This window comes from Anser brachyrhynchus, assembly GCF_964034855.1.
Source record: "Anser brachyrhynchus genome assembly, chromosome: 9".
NCBI lineage: Eukaryota > Metazoa > Chordata > Aves > Anseriformes > Anatidae > Anser > Anser brachyrhynchus.
The window spans coordinates 13384586-13404667 of NC_137703.1; the positions used below are offsets into that span (position 1 = coordinate 13384586).

Below are 20082 nucleotides of genomic sequence, written 5' to 3' on the forward strand. Positions count from 1 at the left end.
TGACCAGAGTGTGTTAAACTAAAATTGGTATAAGTATTGGACCTGCTTAATAGTTGCTAGTCACGATGTTGATTGCCTTAATCTCCAGTCTGCTGTACCTGTATTCCAAATTGAGTTTTATGGTGCGTTACTTTCTGTATGTGCTCCCTGTTGCACTGTTTATGCTTTCCGGGCCCTGGTTTAAGATTGTTATGGTACTGTGCGGTGTAGCAATGGCTTATGAAATGATGAAATATCTGGTCACGACTTTAACCTGGTATTTGTACTCAGCACTGACGTCGACTCTATACTTTGGAACCCATATCTCGGAAACTGTTAGCAATTACACCTATTGCCTGTTTTCGTTAGGGAGCCAATCTGTGAAGGGGACAGGGGAAGACATGTTTCCCTACCTGTTCACTCTCCCTTTCTCCTTCACCACCACCCTCTTATCCCCCGAGTTAGTTACGGTGGTTCTCCGAGATGTTGAATATCCTTGGGATACTCAGACCAGCCTGCTCTTGTTGTTATGTCTCCTGAATGCGCTTCAGATTTTGTGGAGGGTTAAACAACTACTTAGGAATCTCATCCGGAGATCTGTCTTGAGGCGGGATAGTTGCGAGTGGCAGGGAGTGTGGGAGGATATGGGCAGGTTTCTAGAGCAGTGGTCACCTCCAGTGTTTTGGACATTCACCCCTGAACAACTGCAAAATCCTAAAAAGCTGGCAGAATGCTTGAAAAAAAGGTGTCATGACTCTGGCAGTTCCAAAGTGACACAAATCACTGTAGCGTGCTGGGGTCTGGCTTGTGCCTATCGAGCTGCAATTGATGTTATTAGCAACCTAGCTCCAGCTCCTGCAGCCGCTCCAGCTGCAGCTCCTGCAGCCGCTCCAGTTCCAGCTCCTGCAGCTACTCCAGCTCCAGCTCCTGCAGCCGCTCCAGCTCCTGCAGCCGCTCCAGTTCCAGCTCCTGCAGCTACTCCAGCTCCAGCTCCTGCAGCCGCTCCAGCTCCTGCAGCCGCTCCAGTTCCAGCTCCTGCAGCTACTCCAGCTCCAGCTCCTGCAGCCGCTCCAGCTCCAGCTCCAGCTCCTGCAGCCGCTCCAGCTCCAGCTCCTGCAGCTACTCCAGCTCCAGCTCCTGCAGCCGCTCCAGTTCCAGCTCCTGCAGCCGCTCCAGTTCCAGCTCCTGCAGCCGCTCCAGTTCCAGCTCCTGCAGCCGTTCCAGTTCCAGCTCCTGCAGCCGCTCCAGCTCCAGCTCCTGCAGCCGCTCCAGCTCCAGCTCCTGCAGCTACTCCAGCTCCAGCTCCTGCAGCTGCTCCAGCTCCAGCTCTTGCAGCCGTTCCGGCTCCTGCAGCCGCTCCAGCTCCAGCTCCTGCAGCTGCCCCAGCTCCTGCAGCTGCCCCAGCTCCTGCAGCTGCCCCAGCTCGTGCAGCTGCTCCCACTCCTGTGGCTGGGTCAGAGAAACGAGCTGTAGCAGTGCAAGTTGACCCCGCAGAGGGTATCCCAACCCCTGTGGCAGACCCTGTGTCTGGGTCAGAGAAACGAGCTGTAGCAGTGCAAGTTGACCCCGCAGAGTGTATTCCAAGCCCTGTGGCAGACCCTGTGTCTGGGTCAGAGAAACGAGCTGTAGCAGTGCAAGTTGACCCCGCAGAGTGTATTCCAAGCCCTGTGGCAGACCCTGTGGCTGGGTCAGAGAAACGAGCTGTAGCAGTGCAAGTTGCCCCTGTAGACAAGGTGAAAAAATGGTATAGAGGCTCAGGTCGTTCAAAACGCAGACAGTCTTCTGCTAAGTCTGGGCGAAGTGAAGACGAGGCTGGGCCATCAAAGGTGCAGGAGACTGAAGATGAGGATGAGGATGGCGAAAAATCAACAGTAACTACCCGGACTCCATACCAGCCATCAAAGGTGCAGGAGACTGAAGATGAGGATGAGGATGTCGGAAAATCAACAGTAATTACCCGGACTCTATACCAGCGTGAGCTACGAGATGTGCGAAAAGATTTTGGTCGCTGTATAGGCGAGCAGCTTGTCACCTGGCTGCTCCGGTGCTGGGACACGGGAGCCAATTATGTGGAATTGGAGGGCAAGGAAGCCAGGCGGCTGGGATCCCTTGCTAGGGACGCATGCATTGACAAAGCAATTGGAGATGGAGCACAATCTCGCAGCCTCTGGAGGCGTCTCCTGTCAGCTGTGAAGGAAAGGTATCTCTTCAAGGAAGAACTTGTATGTTTACCAAGCAAATGGACCACCATGGAGAAGGGAATTCAGTACCTGAGGGAATTGGCCGTACGGGAAGTAATTTATAAGGACCTAGATGACGCACAAACATCCACAGATCCAGATGCAGTCCAGTGTACACCACCCATGTGGCGGAAGTTTGTACGGAGTGCCCCATCATCATATGCCAACTCATTGGCAATACTAGCCTGGAAAACGGAGGAGAATCCCACAGTGAATGAAGTGACTAAAATACTCCGGCAGTACGAAGGAAATCTCTCCTCTTCCCTAAAGGCCTGTGTCTCAGCTGTAGAGAAACTTTCTGAAAAGATCCGCCAACTTGAAGAAAGATTATCTTCCCCTTCACCTGAACGAACCAGTGTCCACCAGCTAAAAGAGAATACCTTGGAGAAACTTTCTGAAGAGATCCACCAACTTAAAGAGAGTTTATTTTCCTCCCCACCTGTACAAACCAGTGTCTCAGCTATTAGGGGTAAACGTTCATCTATGCAAGGAAGACAATATGGTGGGCACACACACCGCGCCACCCTGTGGTTTTACCTACGTGACCATGGAGAGGACATGAGAAAATGGGATGGAAAATCTACTGCGACCCTAGAGGCACGGGTACGTGAATTGCAAAGGAAAACAATTGGGAAAAAGGAGTTCTCTGAAAGGTTTGCTGCTCCAACTTCCAGCAGGCAGTCCTTTAAACACAGAAATGAAGATTCTGACCAGGACTAGAGGGGCCCTGCCTCCAGCCAGGGGGAGGAAAGGGACAATCGAGTTTATTGGACTGTGTGGATTCGATGGCCTGGCACGTCAGACGCACAGAAGTATAAGGCTTTGGTAGACACCGGTGCACAATGTACTCTAATGCCATCAAGCTATAAAGGGCCAGAGCCCATCTGTATTTATGGTGTGACGGGGGGATCCCAGCAGTTAACTGTATTGGAGGCTGAAGTGAGTCTAACCGGTAATGAGTGGCAAAAGCACCGTATTGTGACTGGCCCAGATGCTCCGTGCATCCTTGGCATAGACTATCTTAGAAGAGGATATTTCAAGGACCCAAAAGGGTTCCGCTGGGCTTTTGGCATAGCTGCTTTGGAGACAGAGGACATTAAACAGTTGTCTACCTTGCCTGGTCTCTCAGAGGACCCTTCTGTTGTGGGGTTGCTGAGGGTTGAAGACCAGCAAGTGCCGATCGCTACCACAACTGTGCACCGGCGGCAATATCGCACCAACCGAGACTCCCTGAGTCCCATCCATAAGCTAATTCGTCAACTGGAGAGCCAAGGAGTGATCAGCAAGACTCATTCACCTTTTAATAGTCCCATATGGCCAGTGCGAAAGTCTAATGGTGAGTGGAGACTAACAGTGGACTATCGTGGCCTGAACGAAGTCACGCCACCACTGAGTGCTGCAGTGCCGGACATGCTAGAACTCCAGTATGAACTGGAATCAAAGGCAGCCAAGTGGTATGCCACAATTGATATCGCTAATGCATTTTTCTCCATCCCTCTAGCAGCACAGTGCAGGCCACAGTTTGCTTTCACTTGGAGGGGAGTCCAATATACTTGGAATCGGCTGCCCCAGGGGTGGAAACACAGCCCTACCATTTGCCATGGACTGATCCAGTCTGCGCTGGAGCAGGGGGAAGCTCCTGAACACCTGCAGTACATCGATGACATCATTGTGTGGGGTGACACTGCAGAAGAAGTTTTCGAGAAAGGGAAGAAAATAGTCCAAATCCTTCTGAAGGCCGGTTTTGCCATAAAACAGAATAAAGTTAAAGGACCTGCACGAGAGATCCAGTTTTTAGGAATAAAATGGCAAGATGGACGCCGTCAAATCCCAATGGATGTGATCAACAAAATAACAGCTATGTCTCCACCAACTAGCAAAAAAGAAACACAAACTTTCCTAGGTGTCGTGGGGTTTTGGAGAATGCATATTCCAAATTACAGTCTGATTGTAAACCCGCTCTACCAAGTAACCCGTAAGAAGAATGCTTTTGAATGGGGCCCTGAGCAACGACAAGCCTTTGAACAAATTAAGCAGGAAATAGTTCATGCAGTAGCCCTCGGGCCAGTCCGAACAGGACCAGATGTAAAGAATGTGCTCTACACCGCAGCCGGAGAGAATGGTCCCACCTGGAGCCTCTGGCAGAAAGAACCTGGGGAAACTCGAGGTCGACCCCTGGGGTTTTGGAGTCGGGGATACAGAGGATCTGAAGCCCGCTATACTCCAACTGAAAAGGAGATATTGGCAGCATATGAAGGAGTTCGATCTGCTTCGGAAGTGGTCGGTACTGAAGCGCAGCTCCTCCTGGCACCCCGACTGCCGGTACTAGGCTGGATGTTCAAAGGAAGGGTCCCCTCTACGCATCATGCAACTGATGCTACATGGAGCAAGTGGGTTGCACTGATTACTCAGCGGGCTCGAATAGGAAACCCCAGTCGCCCAGGAATCTTGGAGGTGATTATGGACTGGCCAGAAGGCAAATACTTTGGGATATCACCAGAGGAGGAGGTGGTTCGTGCTGAAGAAGCCCCCCTGTACAACAAGCTACCGGAAAATGAGAAGAAATATGCCTTGTTCACTGACGGGTCCTGTCGTATTGTGGGAAAGCATCGGAGATGGAAAGCTGCTGTATGGAGTCCTACACGACGAGTTGCAGAAGCTGCTGAGGGAGAAGGTGAATCGAGTCAGTTTGCAGAAGTAAAAGCCATTCAGCTGGCTTTAGATATTGCTGAACGAGAAAAGTGGCCAGTTCTCTATCTCTATACTGATTCATGGATGGTAGCAAATGCCCTGTGGGGGTGGTTACAGCAATGGAAGCAGAACAACTGGCAGCGCAGGGGCAAGCCCATCTGGGCTGCGGCATTGTGGCAAGATATTGCTGCCCGGGTAGAGAACCTGGTTGTAAAGGTACGCCATGTAGATGCTCATGTGCCCAAGAATCGGGCTACTGAAGAACACCAAAACAACCAGCAGGTGGATCAGGCTGCTAAGATTGAAGTGGCTCAGGTGGACCTGGACTGGCAACATAAAGGTGAATTATTTATAGCCCGATGGGCCCATGACACTTCAGGCCATCAAGGTAGAGATGCAACCTACAGATGGGCTCGTGATCGAGGGGTGGACCTGACCATGGACACTATAGCACAGGTTATTCATGACTGTGAAACATGTGCTGCAATCAAGCAAGCCAAACGGTCAAAACCTCTTTGGTATGGAGGACGATGGCTGAAATATAAATATGGAGAGGCCTGGCAGATTGATTACATCACACTCCCTCAAACCCGCAACGGCAAGCGCCACGTACTTACAATGGTGGAAGCAACCACCGGATGGCTGGAAACATATCCTGTGCCCCATGCCACCGCCCGGAACACTATCCTGGGCCTTGAAAAGCAAGTCTTATGGCGACATGGCACCCCAGAGAGAATTGAGTCAGACAACGGGACTCATTTCCGAAACAACCTTATAGACACTTGGGCCAAAGAACATGGTATTGAGTGGGTGTATCACATCCCCTATCATGCACCAGCCTCTGGAAAAGTTGAACGATACAATGGACTGTTGAAGACTACACTGAAAGCAATGGGTGCTGGGACATTCAAAAATTGGGATACACATTTGGCAAAGGCCACCTGGTTAGTCAATACCAGGGGATCTGCCAACCGAGCTGGACCTGCCCAATCAAACCTGTTACGCACTGTAGAAGGGGATAAAGTTCCTGTAGTGCACGTAAGAAACATGCTGGGTAAAACAGTCTGGGCTACTCCTGCCTCAGGAAAAGGCAAACCCATTCGTGGAATTGCTTTTGCTCAGGGACCTGGATGCACTTGGTGGGTAATGCAAAAGAATGGGGAGGTCCGGTGTGTACCTCAAGGGGATTTGATACTGGGTGAGAATAGCCCATGAGTTGAATTGTAGTATGTTAATTATTATATAATAATGTATGTCATCACTACCATGATTGCTATATATCATAGATGAAAATGGTGATTAATTAGAATGTATTGGACAGAGTGTAACCTGAGCATGACATAAATGGTATGGAATAAGGGGTGGATATCTGTCCTGGTTCCAGTTAGGACAGAGTTAAGTAGCTCATAGTAGCTGGTAGGGTGCTATGTTTTGGATTAGGATGAGAAGAGCGCTGATAACATGCTGATGTTTTAATTGTTGCAGAGCAGTGTTTACACCAGGCCAAGGACTTTTCGGCTTCTTGCTCTGTCCTGCCAGCGAGCAGGCTGGGGGTGCAGCAGGAGCTGGGAGGGGACAGACCCAGGACAGCTGACCCAAACTGGCCAAAGGGGTATTCCATACCATCTGACGTCATGCTAAACAATATATAGGGGTGGCTGGCCGGGGTGGGGGGGCCGGCTGCTCGGGAATAGGCTGGGCATCGGTCAGCGGGTGGTGAGCAATTGCATTGTGCATCACTTGTTTTCTTACACATTATTATTGTTAATACTATTACCATTATCACTATTATTATTATTATTGTTATTATTATTTTCCTGTCTTAATAAACTGTCTTTATCTCAACTCACAGGCTTCACTTTCCCGTTTCTCTCCCCCCATCCCAGAGAGGGAGGGGGGAGGGTGAGCGAACGGCTGTGTGGTGTTTAGCTGCCAGCCGGGTTAAACCACAACACTCTGGCTGATGCTGGTTAATGTAAAACGTTGTCTGCAGGCGTGTGACCTGCAATTATATATGCTCGCTATTCCTTGTAATTGTTAAAGGAGGTTTGAGGTATACTATTGGTTTTATTGTGTTTTGGCTGTTAGATAACTTCAGTGTTCCATCTTCAAAGTTCCATCAAAAGAAGAGCAGCAAACTGTTTATCCTTGTTGAACTTCTTATGACAACTTACTTATCCCAAAAGCTTACATCACTGCCAAAGTTTCCTTAAAGGGCTCACAGAGAAAATCGTAAAGGTGACTGGAGAAGATCTCTTGTCTGTTGCAACTTGAGTTCTCAGAGATATGGGGCTGGCATCAAGTGTATAGAGATTAAATCTTACCGCAATCCAGTGTTATATATGGCTTCATTTTGAGATGTTCAGGCAGTTTACCAATCTGGGATATGATTTGTGATGTTAGTTTTATTTGAATAAGGCTAGGTGCTGCACTACCTGTACTGTTTACTTTGTTTTTTCTAGTTGGAGCACTTTGCCAGTTGGTTGCATTCAAGCTGCAGACTGGGTTGCTTCAATTCCCAACAGATCATTGCACGGTATCTCCACATGGGCACCAGAAAATTCACCTTAAAGGCGAAGCCAAGAATGCTAGCCTGAAGTCATAACAGCCTAATCAGAAAGCTATTATTAGTCACAGCGATATCAGCATACTTTGTATTATATGCTGTTAATATTCACAAGCTTTCTTGTACCTGCCCCTTCCTGCGGTGCCGTGCTCACATTCCCACTGCCTTAAGGCAGCTGGCTTCAGCCACGGAACTGATTTGCTGGGGGGACAGGGCAGGGAATGGGAGACTGGTGCTGCGAATCCTTCCCTGGGAGATGTGTGATGATGGCTTCTTCCTCCTCGCTGTTGTCGTCTTGAGGTTGCTTCTGTTTGCTAATGTACTCTGCACTTCATTATTTATTCATTATTTTGCAGTTCCACATTTGAATTATTTTCTTTGTGTGTGTGGTGTTTGACATACGCTGCATGACTGTTGTTTATTCTGTTGTCCCCCAAACTCTTCTTACCCAGTTCTCAGTGTTGTTTTCTGTTGTGCCTGTATTTTCAGGTGCTGTCATCCTATGTGTATGCTGCTTTTTTATTCTAGGGCCATAGGTAACCAGCTCCCTGTAGGATAACTGCTTCTTACTGCTATCTACTAGTTACACAAACACACATGCACGTGTGCTTATATTTTATATATATAAATAATATTTATATACATAAATTGTGTGTGTACTTCTGTATGTTGTATGTATAGCTTTTACTTAGCTTCGGACAGTTGTGTGATATAATACCTATTGATTCCACGTATATTTATAAATTATATTGATTATATTATGTATATGCAAATTTAATATTATGTGTTAGCTGTGTGTATTCGACATATATAAGAGATGTTACACCATAGAATTGTCTGAAGCAAAGTAAAATCTGCACAAAATAATTAAGTTACCTGATCTTTAGATAACTGCTGTTAGAGCTAGACAAACTAAATCGAAGCTGCAGGCAGGCCAAGACGAGTCCAGGGGCCTGGTAAGTAGCTTAACACGAGGCCTGTGGCCTGTTAGAAGTGATGCCAACACCTTGTTTATGGGGTGTCACCTTTCCCTTAAGAAAATGCAGTTGTATGTATCCCATCTTTGACTTGCAGAGTAGCAGTTCATGCATAGGTGAAAGCAGAGAATAACTTCAATCAGTTTATTTTATTAACTGACTGTACTAAAGTCATCCATTTCTGCAGGAAAGGGATATGCACAGGCCTTTGCTTCACAACGAGGTTTTTAGAACGTACGCCCATCATAAGTGATCCCAAAGTGTTCAAGAGGCGTTTGGATAATGCCCTTGATAATATGCCTTAACTTCAGGTTAGCGTGCAAGTGGTCAGGCAGTTGGACTTGGTGATCTTTGTAGGTCCTTTCTTACTGAACTCTTCTCAATATTTTTTAAAAAGTCTACTTTCTGTTGCATGTATTGCAAAAAGCATCAGACAAGCAGAAGTCTTGTGTCTAATTTCTGAAGAGCAGGGAAGAAATCTGTCTGAAGGAATGGGATCGTGTTGCTGATTGCAATCCTTGTCCTCAGAGACAGAACCTCTAGACTGAATTGACAAAGACTTTTCAAGTGCCATTGACCTTACTTAGTTTAGGAGGGGCTGTAAGAATTGATTTGCTTCAGCACTTCTCCTGCCCTTCCAATCACTGTTACGGTTTTTAGTGAATCTGGAACCCACTTGCAAAATTCATTTGGGTTTTGATTAATTTTGGTAGACGACAATTTTTTTTTTTAAGAGTGAGCAGTTTTATCTTCTGATGTATCACATTACCAGTGAATAGGAGCCTGGCCAAAGAATGAAACTAAGATGAGGGCAGAATAGGAGGGGAAAAAATTTGCTAGCAAACTGAGAGGATTGTTTGTTACAACTGCTTACCTTCTTATGGGACTGATAACAACAAAAAAATGTTTTCTCTTTCATGTCTTAAAAAATCCCTTTTAGAATTGGTGCTCTGTTACTTCCTTCGTGTATCGACTTCTACTCTCGACGTCATTAAACATTGCTGATTTGGCTTACTGTGCTTTTACATGTAAGCGGTCATGATTCCAGGAGGATGAAATTCTTCCCTCAGAGGGTGCTGAGGCCCTGGCCCAGGCTGCCCAGAAAAGCTGTGGGTGCCCCGTCCCTGGAGGTGCTCAAGGCCAGGCTGGATGGGGCTTTGAGCAGCCTGGTCTGGTGGGAGGTGTCCCTGCCCATGGCAGGGGGGAGGAACCAGGTGGTCAGTTAGGTCCCTTTCAACCCCAGCCGTTCTGGGATTTTCCCTGTTGGCTGCTATTTTTAAATGTCAGCTAGCTGTTCTAATGTTCCCCTTCTAGTTAGAAAATGCTTTGTTCAACTGTTCTGTGATCTCTGATTGGAATTTTTTTTTCTGTAACTTAGTTTGCGTCTCAGTCTGATAGACGTGAAAAATGCACACTGAACTTGAAGAATGAATCTAATCATAAACGTAACCTAAAAAATGTATTTTACTACCTGCTATCTACAAGAACTGGGAAAATGTCAGAACGTTTCATATGTTAAATAAAAATGCATCTTCAGATTAATAAGAGCTCGTTAGATGTTTTAATCATGCTCACATGATAAAATATTTTTGTAAGCTGACACATAGCAGTAGACCAGAAGGAAAAACCTTTTTAAGGTTGGACTTAATATGTCTTAAGTATCTGGCTTCACAAAAATGTAAGCATCCACCACTTATTCCTTGTGTACTTGAATGTATTCAAGGTGCACAGACTGCTTGGCTTAATGTTTGCATTCTGAACAGTAAAAATGTAAATTAATGTTTCCCTTTTTTTAAAAAAAAAAAAGTATTGTGTAGGCATCAAGTTCTTAGGAATTTTTTTGGCTTTTGAGCAAGTTCAGGATAAACAGAAACTAATCCCAATATTAAGTGTTGTGTGTATGTCTGACAGCTTTCAATAGTGACCATACTGTTGTGTCCTTCATAGGTGGAAGAGTGGAGGTGAAGTGTGGGAAACAACATGCTTTTGAAACAAGGCATTGTGCAGTATGAATAAATGGCTACCTCCGCTGGCAGTGAGACTTAAAAGTACCAGAACTGAGGATAGATGCCCTAGATTTCTGCTGTAAAACACTTGCACAAATAAGCCCTTCCCATAAATAATGTAGTAATCTTCATGTCCTGGTTGCTGTGGATTGCAGCTGCAAGATCAACCTAAAACATTGCTTGTTTTAATATACAAAGTACTGTCTATCGGGGGAAAAAAAACCTGGTATGCTTGATTGATGTATTAATGTTAATGCAGCTACAAGACAAATTTGTCACTGTGGGAGCTAATGTGAAAGGTTTAAAGGCAATTTGTATCTCTTAGGCTGGTTTGCTCCTGTATATCTAGGTCACCTATCGTCTTTGGCAACCCTTACTGTTTCTTCCAATCAGCAGCGCTAAGAGCAAGTGTAACTTTAAAAATTAATGTAAGTAGTCGATAGGAATTTGACTCTTGCTCAGAGAAAAGACGGAAATGGAAGTTGAGAAATTATACTTTTCTGAACTTTTAAAGAGTGGGAGTACAATTTCTGTAGCAAAGTCTAAGTCTGGAATACCACCAACAGTAAGATGTCTCTCATTTGTGTGATGTTTCTTTTGTGGTGCAACTCTGTCTATAAAGGAATTAGTTACTGTGCCTGTTACCATCTCTGGGCAGCTGCTGAAAAGCTACAAAATTTTGTGGATTTGAACCCTCCTTATTGATGGCTGGATCCTATTTACTTCTTGGGCTAGCCTTGTCCGAAATGTTTGTCTTCTGTGAAGTTGGTGTAATTAAAAACATTAGTTATAACTCCTGTTTATCTTTTTTTTTTTTACTTTCAAGAGGAGCTTAAAAGCTTTATAAAACATATTCTTTATCTGTCCTTGCCTTATCCTATACCTTTTCATATTTATATTTTTTGAGCGATTTTAATGAGTGCTTATAGTTGCAGTAGCAAGTTCTGGATGCTTATGCATCACCCTTGATGCTTCTTTAGATTGCCTTTTTTTTTTTTTAGTGGATAGGATGTCAGTAGAAAATAAAAACATTAAACTAATGCAGCCCGATTCTTTTTCCCCAGAAATTTCCAGTTGAGCCCTCAGGGTTGTAGAAAAAACTATTAGTTCATAAACATAACTTGTAATTCGCACTGTTTAATCCTATTTCTGTTGCTTGAGTCATCACCTGTTTTTTCAGCATATCTTGATCAATCTCATTTTTCCTAACTTCTCTTAATTTGTTGTTGCTGATTCCAACAGTATACTTGTATTTTTGTGCTTGTTTAATTAAAATACATACCACAGAAAAGACCTTCTAATATTGGCCTTAAACAGGAGATATCAGACAACCAAAGGCTACATTATTGGATGTTATATATACCATGAACTGAAACAGACACTCATCTCTTCTACTACTCCACTGCAGTTATTCCATATGCTTCTGCTGTTCCTGCTGCAGCTCATGCTGCCAGTAGCGGTTCTACAAATGGCAGAAGCCTGAAGTGAGTGGGGACACGTAAGCGCTGAGGTATGGGGCATAGAGAGAGTTGTGTGTCCTGGGGGAAAGGTCAAGTGGTCGTGGTGATATGGCTTCATCCGTAATACGCAGATAAAGTAGTAGGTATCTAATTTGTTTTGTGGGATGAAAATGTCATGCTCAGAATGTCATAGGCTCCATAGTTACCATCTTCACTGTTTTTTTCCCACATCTTTAGATATTCAAGAATTTTATGAAGTGACCTTACTGGACAATCCAAAATGCATCGATCACTCTCAACCATCTGAACCAATACAGCCTGTGAACACCTGGGACTTCTCCAGCCTTCCAAGCACAACAGTGACATCAGAAACACTGCCAAGCAGCCTTAGCCCAAGTGTAGAGGTATGTTATCTGTTCTATTTTTCTGATTGAGACTATTAACTCAACTTTCCTACATTTCCTTCATTTTATAAAATACTTACAGTATGAAGTTCAGTAGTCCTAGAGAATTGAACCTTCGGAATGTTTGATAACAGATGCATGCGTTTTGCTTTGTCAGAAACTTGTTTATGAAATGTACCATTAAGTGACCATTGAATTGGATTTACACTCTCAATTTGGAACTTGACAGGTTTAGTATGCATATACCCATCAATATCAACTGCTCATCAGTCACAGCTTCATGAATAACTTGGAAGATTTAAAGCCATAACTTTTTGATAAGAAAACTTTTCCGTTTGTAAGAGAGCTTCAGCTATTTATACAGCTGTGTTTTTAATAGAAGGGCTTTTTTGGGAAATTAGATGAAATCAATTCTCACTAGTGAGTGATAAGAAAACTGAGCAGGGAAAGGCACATTAGTGTATATTAGTGAACAAATTGAATATGAGTCAACAGTGTGCCCTGGCAGCCAGGAGGGTCAACTGTACCCTGGGGTGCGTCAAGAACGGCACTGCTAGCTGGTCGAGGGAAGGGATTGTCCTGCTCTGCGCTGGTGCTGCCTTGCCTCAAGTACTAGGTGCAGTTTTGGGCACCACAGCGTAAGAGCGACATAAAACTGCTCGAGTTTATAAAGGAGGACTGCAAAAATGGTGAAGGGTCTAGAGGGCAAGATGTATGAGGAGCGGCTGAAGTCACTTGGTCTCTTCAGCCTAGAGAAGAGGAAACCGAGGGTAGACCTCATCATGGCCTACACATTCCTCACAAGGCGGAGTAGAGGGGCAGGCCCCAGTCTTTTTATTTTTTTTCCTGGTGGCCAACAGTAGGACTCAAGGGAATGGCTTGAAGCTGTGGCAGGGGCAGTTCAGGCTGGGCGTTAGGAAAAGGTTCTTCACCGAGAGGGTGGTTGGGCAGTGGGACAGGTTCCCCAGAGCAGTGGTCACAGCATGGAGCCTGCCGGAGTTCAAGAAGTGTTTGGACAACGCTCTTAGACATAGGGTCTGATTTTTGGGTGGTGCTGTGTGGAGCCAGGTGTCGAACTGGATAGTCCTCATGGGTTCCTTCCAACTCAGGAAATTCTATGATTCTATGTATCGGAGCCAAATATAGTCAGTGTGCTTGTTGCAAACAGTTCTGTCAAACTTTTTCTTCCTAACCTGGTACTAATTCTCCTGGTAGGAAGAAATGGTAAATGTGATAAATTCTGACTTCGGTACACTACAGGTATGGTTTAACAGGCTCTATATTGAGATTATTTATCTGATGAAATTCCTCAGGAGTGCATCCTAGTTTGAGTTATTAGTGAAAATATCCTGATAAAATTATAAATAGAAAGAGAATGGTGTGTTGCTGCTTCGGAAGCAAATACTACAGTGAAGTTTTGAGCAGCTTAAGTAATTAACGTGCAGGCTCTAGTTCAGCTGGATCAAGTCGTGAGCTTGGGTTCTAGTTGTGTAGCACCCATAGAGGTTGAATATTTAAGGAGTGGTTTCTTGGAAAAGGTAAGGGCTGGTTGTGAATCTTGAAGGGAGTCTGCCATGTCATGTTAATACATGAAAAGACACATCTTATCAATACGGGTGTGTGGTATAAAGCCTTTCTGTTCTACTTGATCTGCGTAAAGCTATGCTGGAAGTATTGTCTAAATCAAGGTACTATGTTGCAAAAAATACAGAGAAGTGTAGTAAGTCCTTAGAAAGAGACTGGTGAGGAAGATCTGAAGCTTGAAAAAGAAATGGAGAAATAATTGGTGCTGTATGAAGGAAATGAACACTTAATTGGGAAACGGACTTTTTTTGTTTGTGGGCAGATATAAAAAGGAAGATAATATTTTGTGCTCTATAGTAATAGGCTTAACTAAAATGTTTTAAATGTCTTCTTAAGTGCCAGAATAGTGTGGTTTTTTTTTTTGGGGGGGGGGAGGAGGTATCTCCCTCATTGAAAGTCTTCAAAGGCGCAGTATAGCTCTATCTGTCTGAAATGTTTTTTTCTAATGCATCTTGGAACAGTGTAATGGACTTGAAGATTTATGTCCCTATGAAACAATTTTGGTCTTGCTAAATGTGCTTATAATTAAAGCAGTTGGATTGTGAAGCAAGTACCTGCTGCTGTGAGATTTGTGTTAATGGTGTTCCAGCCGTAACATTCATTTTGTGCTTCGCCTATAGGGGAAACCTGCTGAAATCCAAAGTGTAGAATAGCTTATTGTTAAATTCAGGCTTTGTGATTACTCACACTGCTCTGAAACTGGGAAGCTAATTCACTAAAACCTTGCTTGCTTCACCACCAGGAAGTCCCCAAGAAGAAAGACTAATTTATCAGCTAAAGGGTGTTCTTGACCCTGTATCTTTCTAAATGTTCTGTATGGAAGCATGTAAATGTGTAAATTAATTACCAAGTTGGCATCTCTAGATTTTGTCCTCATGTGGTAGTAGGCTGCCAGTAATAAAAGGACTTGTCCATGGCACAGCACCGATGACAACAGACATGCTGTTGTGGCAAAGTGACGAGTGTGTTGAAAGGAAGAATGGCCTAATTCGGGAAGTCTTACTGTAGATATAAGTATATGGCCTGCTGAGCTATTTGCTAGATGAAGCAACTGTTTTTCCTGTACGGTCTGGTGGTCCTGGTATATAGTGTTACATGAACAGAACCTGATACAGCGTGGATTACTTTGTTATTCTTCTAAGTGGCCTGGATTTGGACATTTGTGACAAAGCCACCTGTCTTCCTTGAGACTTTTTGTCTCAAGTATCATGTTAAAGTCCAGCAGTTGTTTGACCCTCAATATATGAGGTAGGTCTTACATATACTGTGACTATTTAAAAGCTTAGTTGTGTACATTGGTGCTGATGCTAGTTTCAGTGGAACTTTTCTCAGTCTGTCACCTACAGTAAAGTTTATCTCATATTTCATTAGTTAGAATACTGCTTGAGGAATGCAGTTTTTATGCATTACAGTTAGGTAGATGGACCACTTTGAAGTGTGGTAGTTCAGCATTCATTTAATTTGCTTTTTTAGTGTATGTGTAAGTCTTTGTTCAGCTTTCAAAAATGTATATAATAATCATTACAGTAAACATGTAGTCATGTACATATTGCCAGTCTTAAGTTTTTTACTGACTGCTTTTTTCAATACCTTTCCCTCAATATTTTGAAAATTAAAAGAAAAACAAAAAAAAAACACCACCAAAGCAATCAAACAAATAAATGAGAAATTATGTATCGACAGTCTATATTCTGCACGCTTGCTATGTGTAGTACATGAAGCTTAATGTTTTTATTCTGTAAAACTTGATGCATTTTGGTTTCAGGAATACCTCTTTCTGAGGTACTTTATTTTTTTTAATACTTACTTTTAATCAACTCAAGGGTGTAATGTTACTGCAATGCTGGTACAGCACATGCAAACTCTAATGATTTTTGTTTGCTGAAACTAGAGACCAGGGGGAACTTGAGTTTAGTGTATCTCACTTTGTTCATAGCTAGCTTGTTTTTGAACAGAAACTGTCACTTTTTAGATGTGCAAGGCTGCTGCCCAATTCAATATTAGTTCATTAACCAGTTATAATGAGATCAGCATTCCAGATGCACTTGGACATTATTTTAGCTCTGTTGTATCGCATGCCAGGCTGTTAGGACTGTAAGTGATGAGAATGGGACAGTCTTTTTTTCTTGCTTGCAAGTTGTTAGCTGTGGATGCCATACCTTAAATCTTGTTTCTTTTTCCTTAATGATACGTTTTTGCTGTAGTTACTCTGGACCAAATGAGTTTTCTCCCAGCTGACACTGGTGTATGCGAAAGTTGCTTGAGAGTGGGAATATAATGCTTCCCTGAAGTGATTACGGGTTGTATTACAAGAACTCTTTCTATGCAGCTGACTCTGGAAATGACTTTTTAGCAATGTGTGCTTGTATATATACATAGAGTAGTGGTATGCAAGCTTAGGTTGCCTGAGGACTTTGAATGGAAGACAGCAGAGTTGTTTTTGCTTTACTCCTTCTGGATCAGAAGAGTGGATTTCGTAGTTCCCATAGGTACTGTACTGTATTAATGAAAGGTAGAGCTACAGATTGCAGTTCTCCTGTTCACAGCAATCTGTTTTCCTTTCCATCCTTTATATTTCCTGGAACCACATTTGACAGCTTTATTTCTTTTAGTTTCCAATACAAAAAGATAATGAGGCAAAAAAAAACAGGAGAGATTCAAGGCAGTGATGAGCAGGGAGGGAAAGTTAATCCTTTCAGTACTAAGGACTAGAGAAAGATGTATATAATTTCACTTTGAGAAGGTTCAGGGGTCCATACCATTTCCTTATGAGCATTAAATCCTGAGTTTGTCTGTGCTGGTAAAGCAGCTAACAATCTAAAGCCGGATCGCTTAACGCTAGTGGTAGCGAGAGAAGTGTCTGCGCAGGAGAAGCGTGGTCTGTAAAGCTGTTTGCCGTGATCTGTAGTGCCATCTGTAGGTGGGACAGTTTGCGTTCGAGAAATACGTGGTGAAACTTGAATCACTGGTAGAAGTCTCCTTTGACCTAATTGAATAGTGTGTTGCTAAGGAGACGGTTTTGTGATGTGTTATTTAATTCTTTCTTTCACGTGTGTTTTAACATTTTGATAATTTAAATTCAAGGTGAATAGCAGACACTTGTTAATTTCTCTGATTTGAAAGTAACCACAGTAATTTGATTTTAGAAGCTGGAAGAAAAAAACAGCCCCCCTCAAAAACAAACAAACAAACTTGTCTCAAAATAAATGTTTTGGCTTAGGAGGTGGAACATTACTTAGATTGTCTTACTTATACAGTTAGGCTAACAGATCTCTGTGTTTAGTGAGTAATGGTGGCTCAGGTGTGGTTTTCCCACACTTAAACAAGAGAGTATCTGGCTTACTGTCTTCTAAGAAAGTAAAACAGGATGTAAGGTAAGAAAGCTGAAATTATAGACTAGTCAGCTAAATGTCAGGCCACGACAGGGTGGAATGAAACTGTCTAATCATCTTGGAATCATAGAATGATTCAGGCTCACTGATGAGACTAGATGGCTAAGAATTTCATCCAGTGGAGTCTTGAAAATCTCTAAAGATGGAGAGTCTAAAACCTCTCAGGGCAAGCTGTTCCAATGCTGGACTGTCACGGAGGGGAAAAAAGGGGAAAAGTGTTTCCTTATTTCTGATTGAAATCTCTCTTCCAATTTATTTCTTTTCCCTAATATTTTCTAATCATGCAGCATGCACGTGTCCCTGTTGTCTTGGAAGTACTAGAAGGCTACTTTTAGGTTCTGCTGAACCTATTTCTCAGAACTAAAACAAGACCAGTGCCATCATCTTCCCTCAAGGAGTAAGCTTCCAGCCCCCTCACCATGTTAATGGCTCTCTGCAGAGCTTGCTCCAGATTATCAACATCTTTCTCATGTTGGGGCACCCAAAATTGAATGCAGTATTGCAGATGCATCAATAGAAGTGACAAGCAGAGTAGAGTCATAGTTTCCCCTGATACTACTGACTGTGCTTCTGCTAATGCAGCATAGATGCTGTTAGCTGCCTTTGCTGTTAAGCATACTGCAGGTTCACGTTCAACTTGTTCAAAATCTGTAAAAAGAAAGATAGTTAATGTGGATATTTTGAACAGAAGTAGGATTAAGCTAACCTAATTTTCTCCTATGTGGGAATTGTTCTTGTTGGCAAAGCAAGCAGTAATGTCTTTTTAACCTTTGTAAGATGTTTTTGATACTTCTGTGTGACTTCTTAAGGTGAGCTAATGTAGTCTAGAAGAAAAATCTTCAGAGGTATGGTTTCTAGTGGAATGAAAGAAGTCTGTATTTAATGGGCAGTAGCAGTTTTTCCATTTCCAAAATGGAAAGGTGTTATCAAATAGCTAATCAGGGTCTTAGAGGAAATTCCTGAGAAGAGTCGCACAGAATGCATTGCTAAAGCTGCAGGATGCTATAGTTCTGTTTCTGTTTTCAAGTTGTGCTGACTGCAGTCTCCTCATCTGGCCTTTACAAATACAGTCAGTTGTACCAGCCCTAATAGCAGGCTGTTCCTGAAGAAATTACCTAGACCTGTCACACTATCTTCAAGTGTCTTCTTTGCCTTAATGCTTAGAGAGACTCACTGCTGGCTAACTTGACGATATGTCTGACTGTTGTACACCCTGTTGTCATGCTGTTGCTTTAGGCTTGTATTTATACACGTGTGTTGTCTGTTATTTCAACTATGTTCCTGCAGAAATAGCACGCTTGTTTTTTTGGGTATCTCTTAATGTGTGGTCTCAGGACTTTCGGGCATCTCATTGCTTTCCCCATGCTAACTTCTATGGTAGGGAGATGATATTTGACTTGCTATGTATTTTTCATTCTTGAAAGATCTTGAAATCCAGGCTGTTTGTACAAATCCAGGCTATTTGTACAAATCCGAGTATTTAAGTCAGTTCAGAATGCATGCACAAACAAAAATCTGTTATTTATAAAAACTCTCCTTCATTCAGAAGTAAAAGGAAAACTTAAAAAGAAATTGGATGAATTTGATATCCAATTGTGGGTTTTTATTTGTAATAATTACATTGTGCACCCAGGTTCTAAGGTGGTTGGATTAGGTTACAGCATCTTAAAGTTTTAATGCTTTCTTTGCTAAAGGAACCGAGAAAATACTTGCAGTGATGGTACTGCTTGATCTTTAACTAGGTCTTTGAAATCTCTCTTCAGATCTGCTGAAGTTGGGCAGCTGACATACCAAAAGCCGAGCTGAGCCTGCTTCTCTGGTTATACCTGTGACAGCTGTATGCTATACAGGTTTTCTCATAGACTCCGAGTGCAAAGTAGCATTTAAATAACCGTATGCGCTTTTAAAATTTGGGGATAGATGAAACTACCTGCAAAATCAGTATTTTTCCAAAGCATTGCTTTCATTTGCTTGATTTATTCAATGTATGTATGTTATCTGTGCGTGAATTTTCTTTTAACTGTCTGGTGACTTAACTAGTAGAAGGAATCTCTCTCACTGGTAAAAGAATAAGCCTGTGAAGACACAAGAGGTGACTGCCAAATATAACCTGAAAGAATTGGTAGGTACTTCAAGATGAGCAAATCCCATCTCTTTCCTTTGTATTACTCACATAAGTATCTCATAAGTATCATGCTTTGTTTTTTTTTTAATGTCACAAAGATAATGTATTTTCGTTTCACCATTTCTGGTGAAACTGAATAGAATGGCTGTTGCTGATTGCTGCTGACCCATCAAGCTGACAGGACAGAGGTTTATTTTCAATAAATATGAGTGACATAAGGAGATTGCAGTGCTTCTTACAAATCCAGTAGCATAATAGTGATTTTACTGGCTAAGAAATGCTTACTTGGCTACATGACACGAGGTGTATTACTCTTTAGTGTGTTAAAGGTGCAGCATTTCTTGATTTTGATTCAGTTTTTGGTGTGTCCTTGTAGATCTTTCTGTTGTTCCTCACAACACAATTCAAAGGAAGGAAGTTTCTAAGTTAATGTATTGTTTATTTACAGTAGTTTATATTTTGTTTTGCTTACCTAGTTCCTTTTCTTAAACAACTTTTTTTTCTGAGCTCCAAAATTTAACACGTGCTTGGTCATTCAAGGAGTTTTAAAATTTGTCCCCAAGTAGCTATACTGTTATTTCTTACGATAATGCAAAATCTCATGAATGCTTGACTCATATTTTCAAATCTATCTTCTGTGAGCAATATTTCCAATGAA

General features: G+C 42.8%; 1 protein-coding gene across 14 annotated transcripts in view; it reads left to right on the forward strand.

The window, feature by feature from the left end:
• Nucleotides 1–20082, forward strand: part of DLG1 (discs large MAGUK scaffold protein 1) — a 167075-nt gene that overhangs the window by 12694 nt on the left and 134299 nt on the right. For all 14 annotated transcript variants that reach the window (XM_080604854.1, XM_080604847.1, XM_080604858.1 and 11 more), the window contains exon 3: nucleotides 12157–12323. In XM_080604854.1, coding sequence (XP_080460980.1) covers nucleotides 12157–12323 — 167 coding nt within the window. The remainder of the gene's footprint in view (nucleotides 1–12156; nucleotides 12324–20082) is intronic.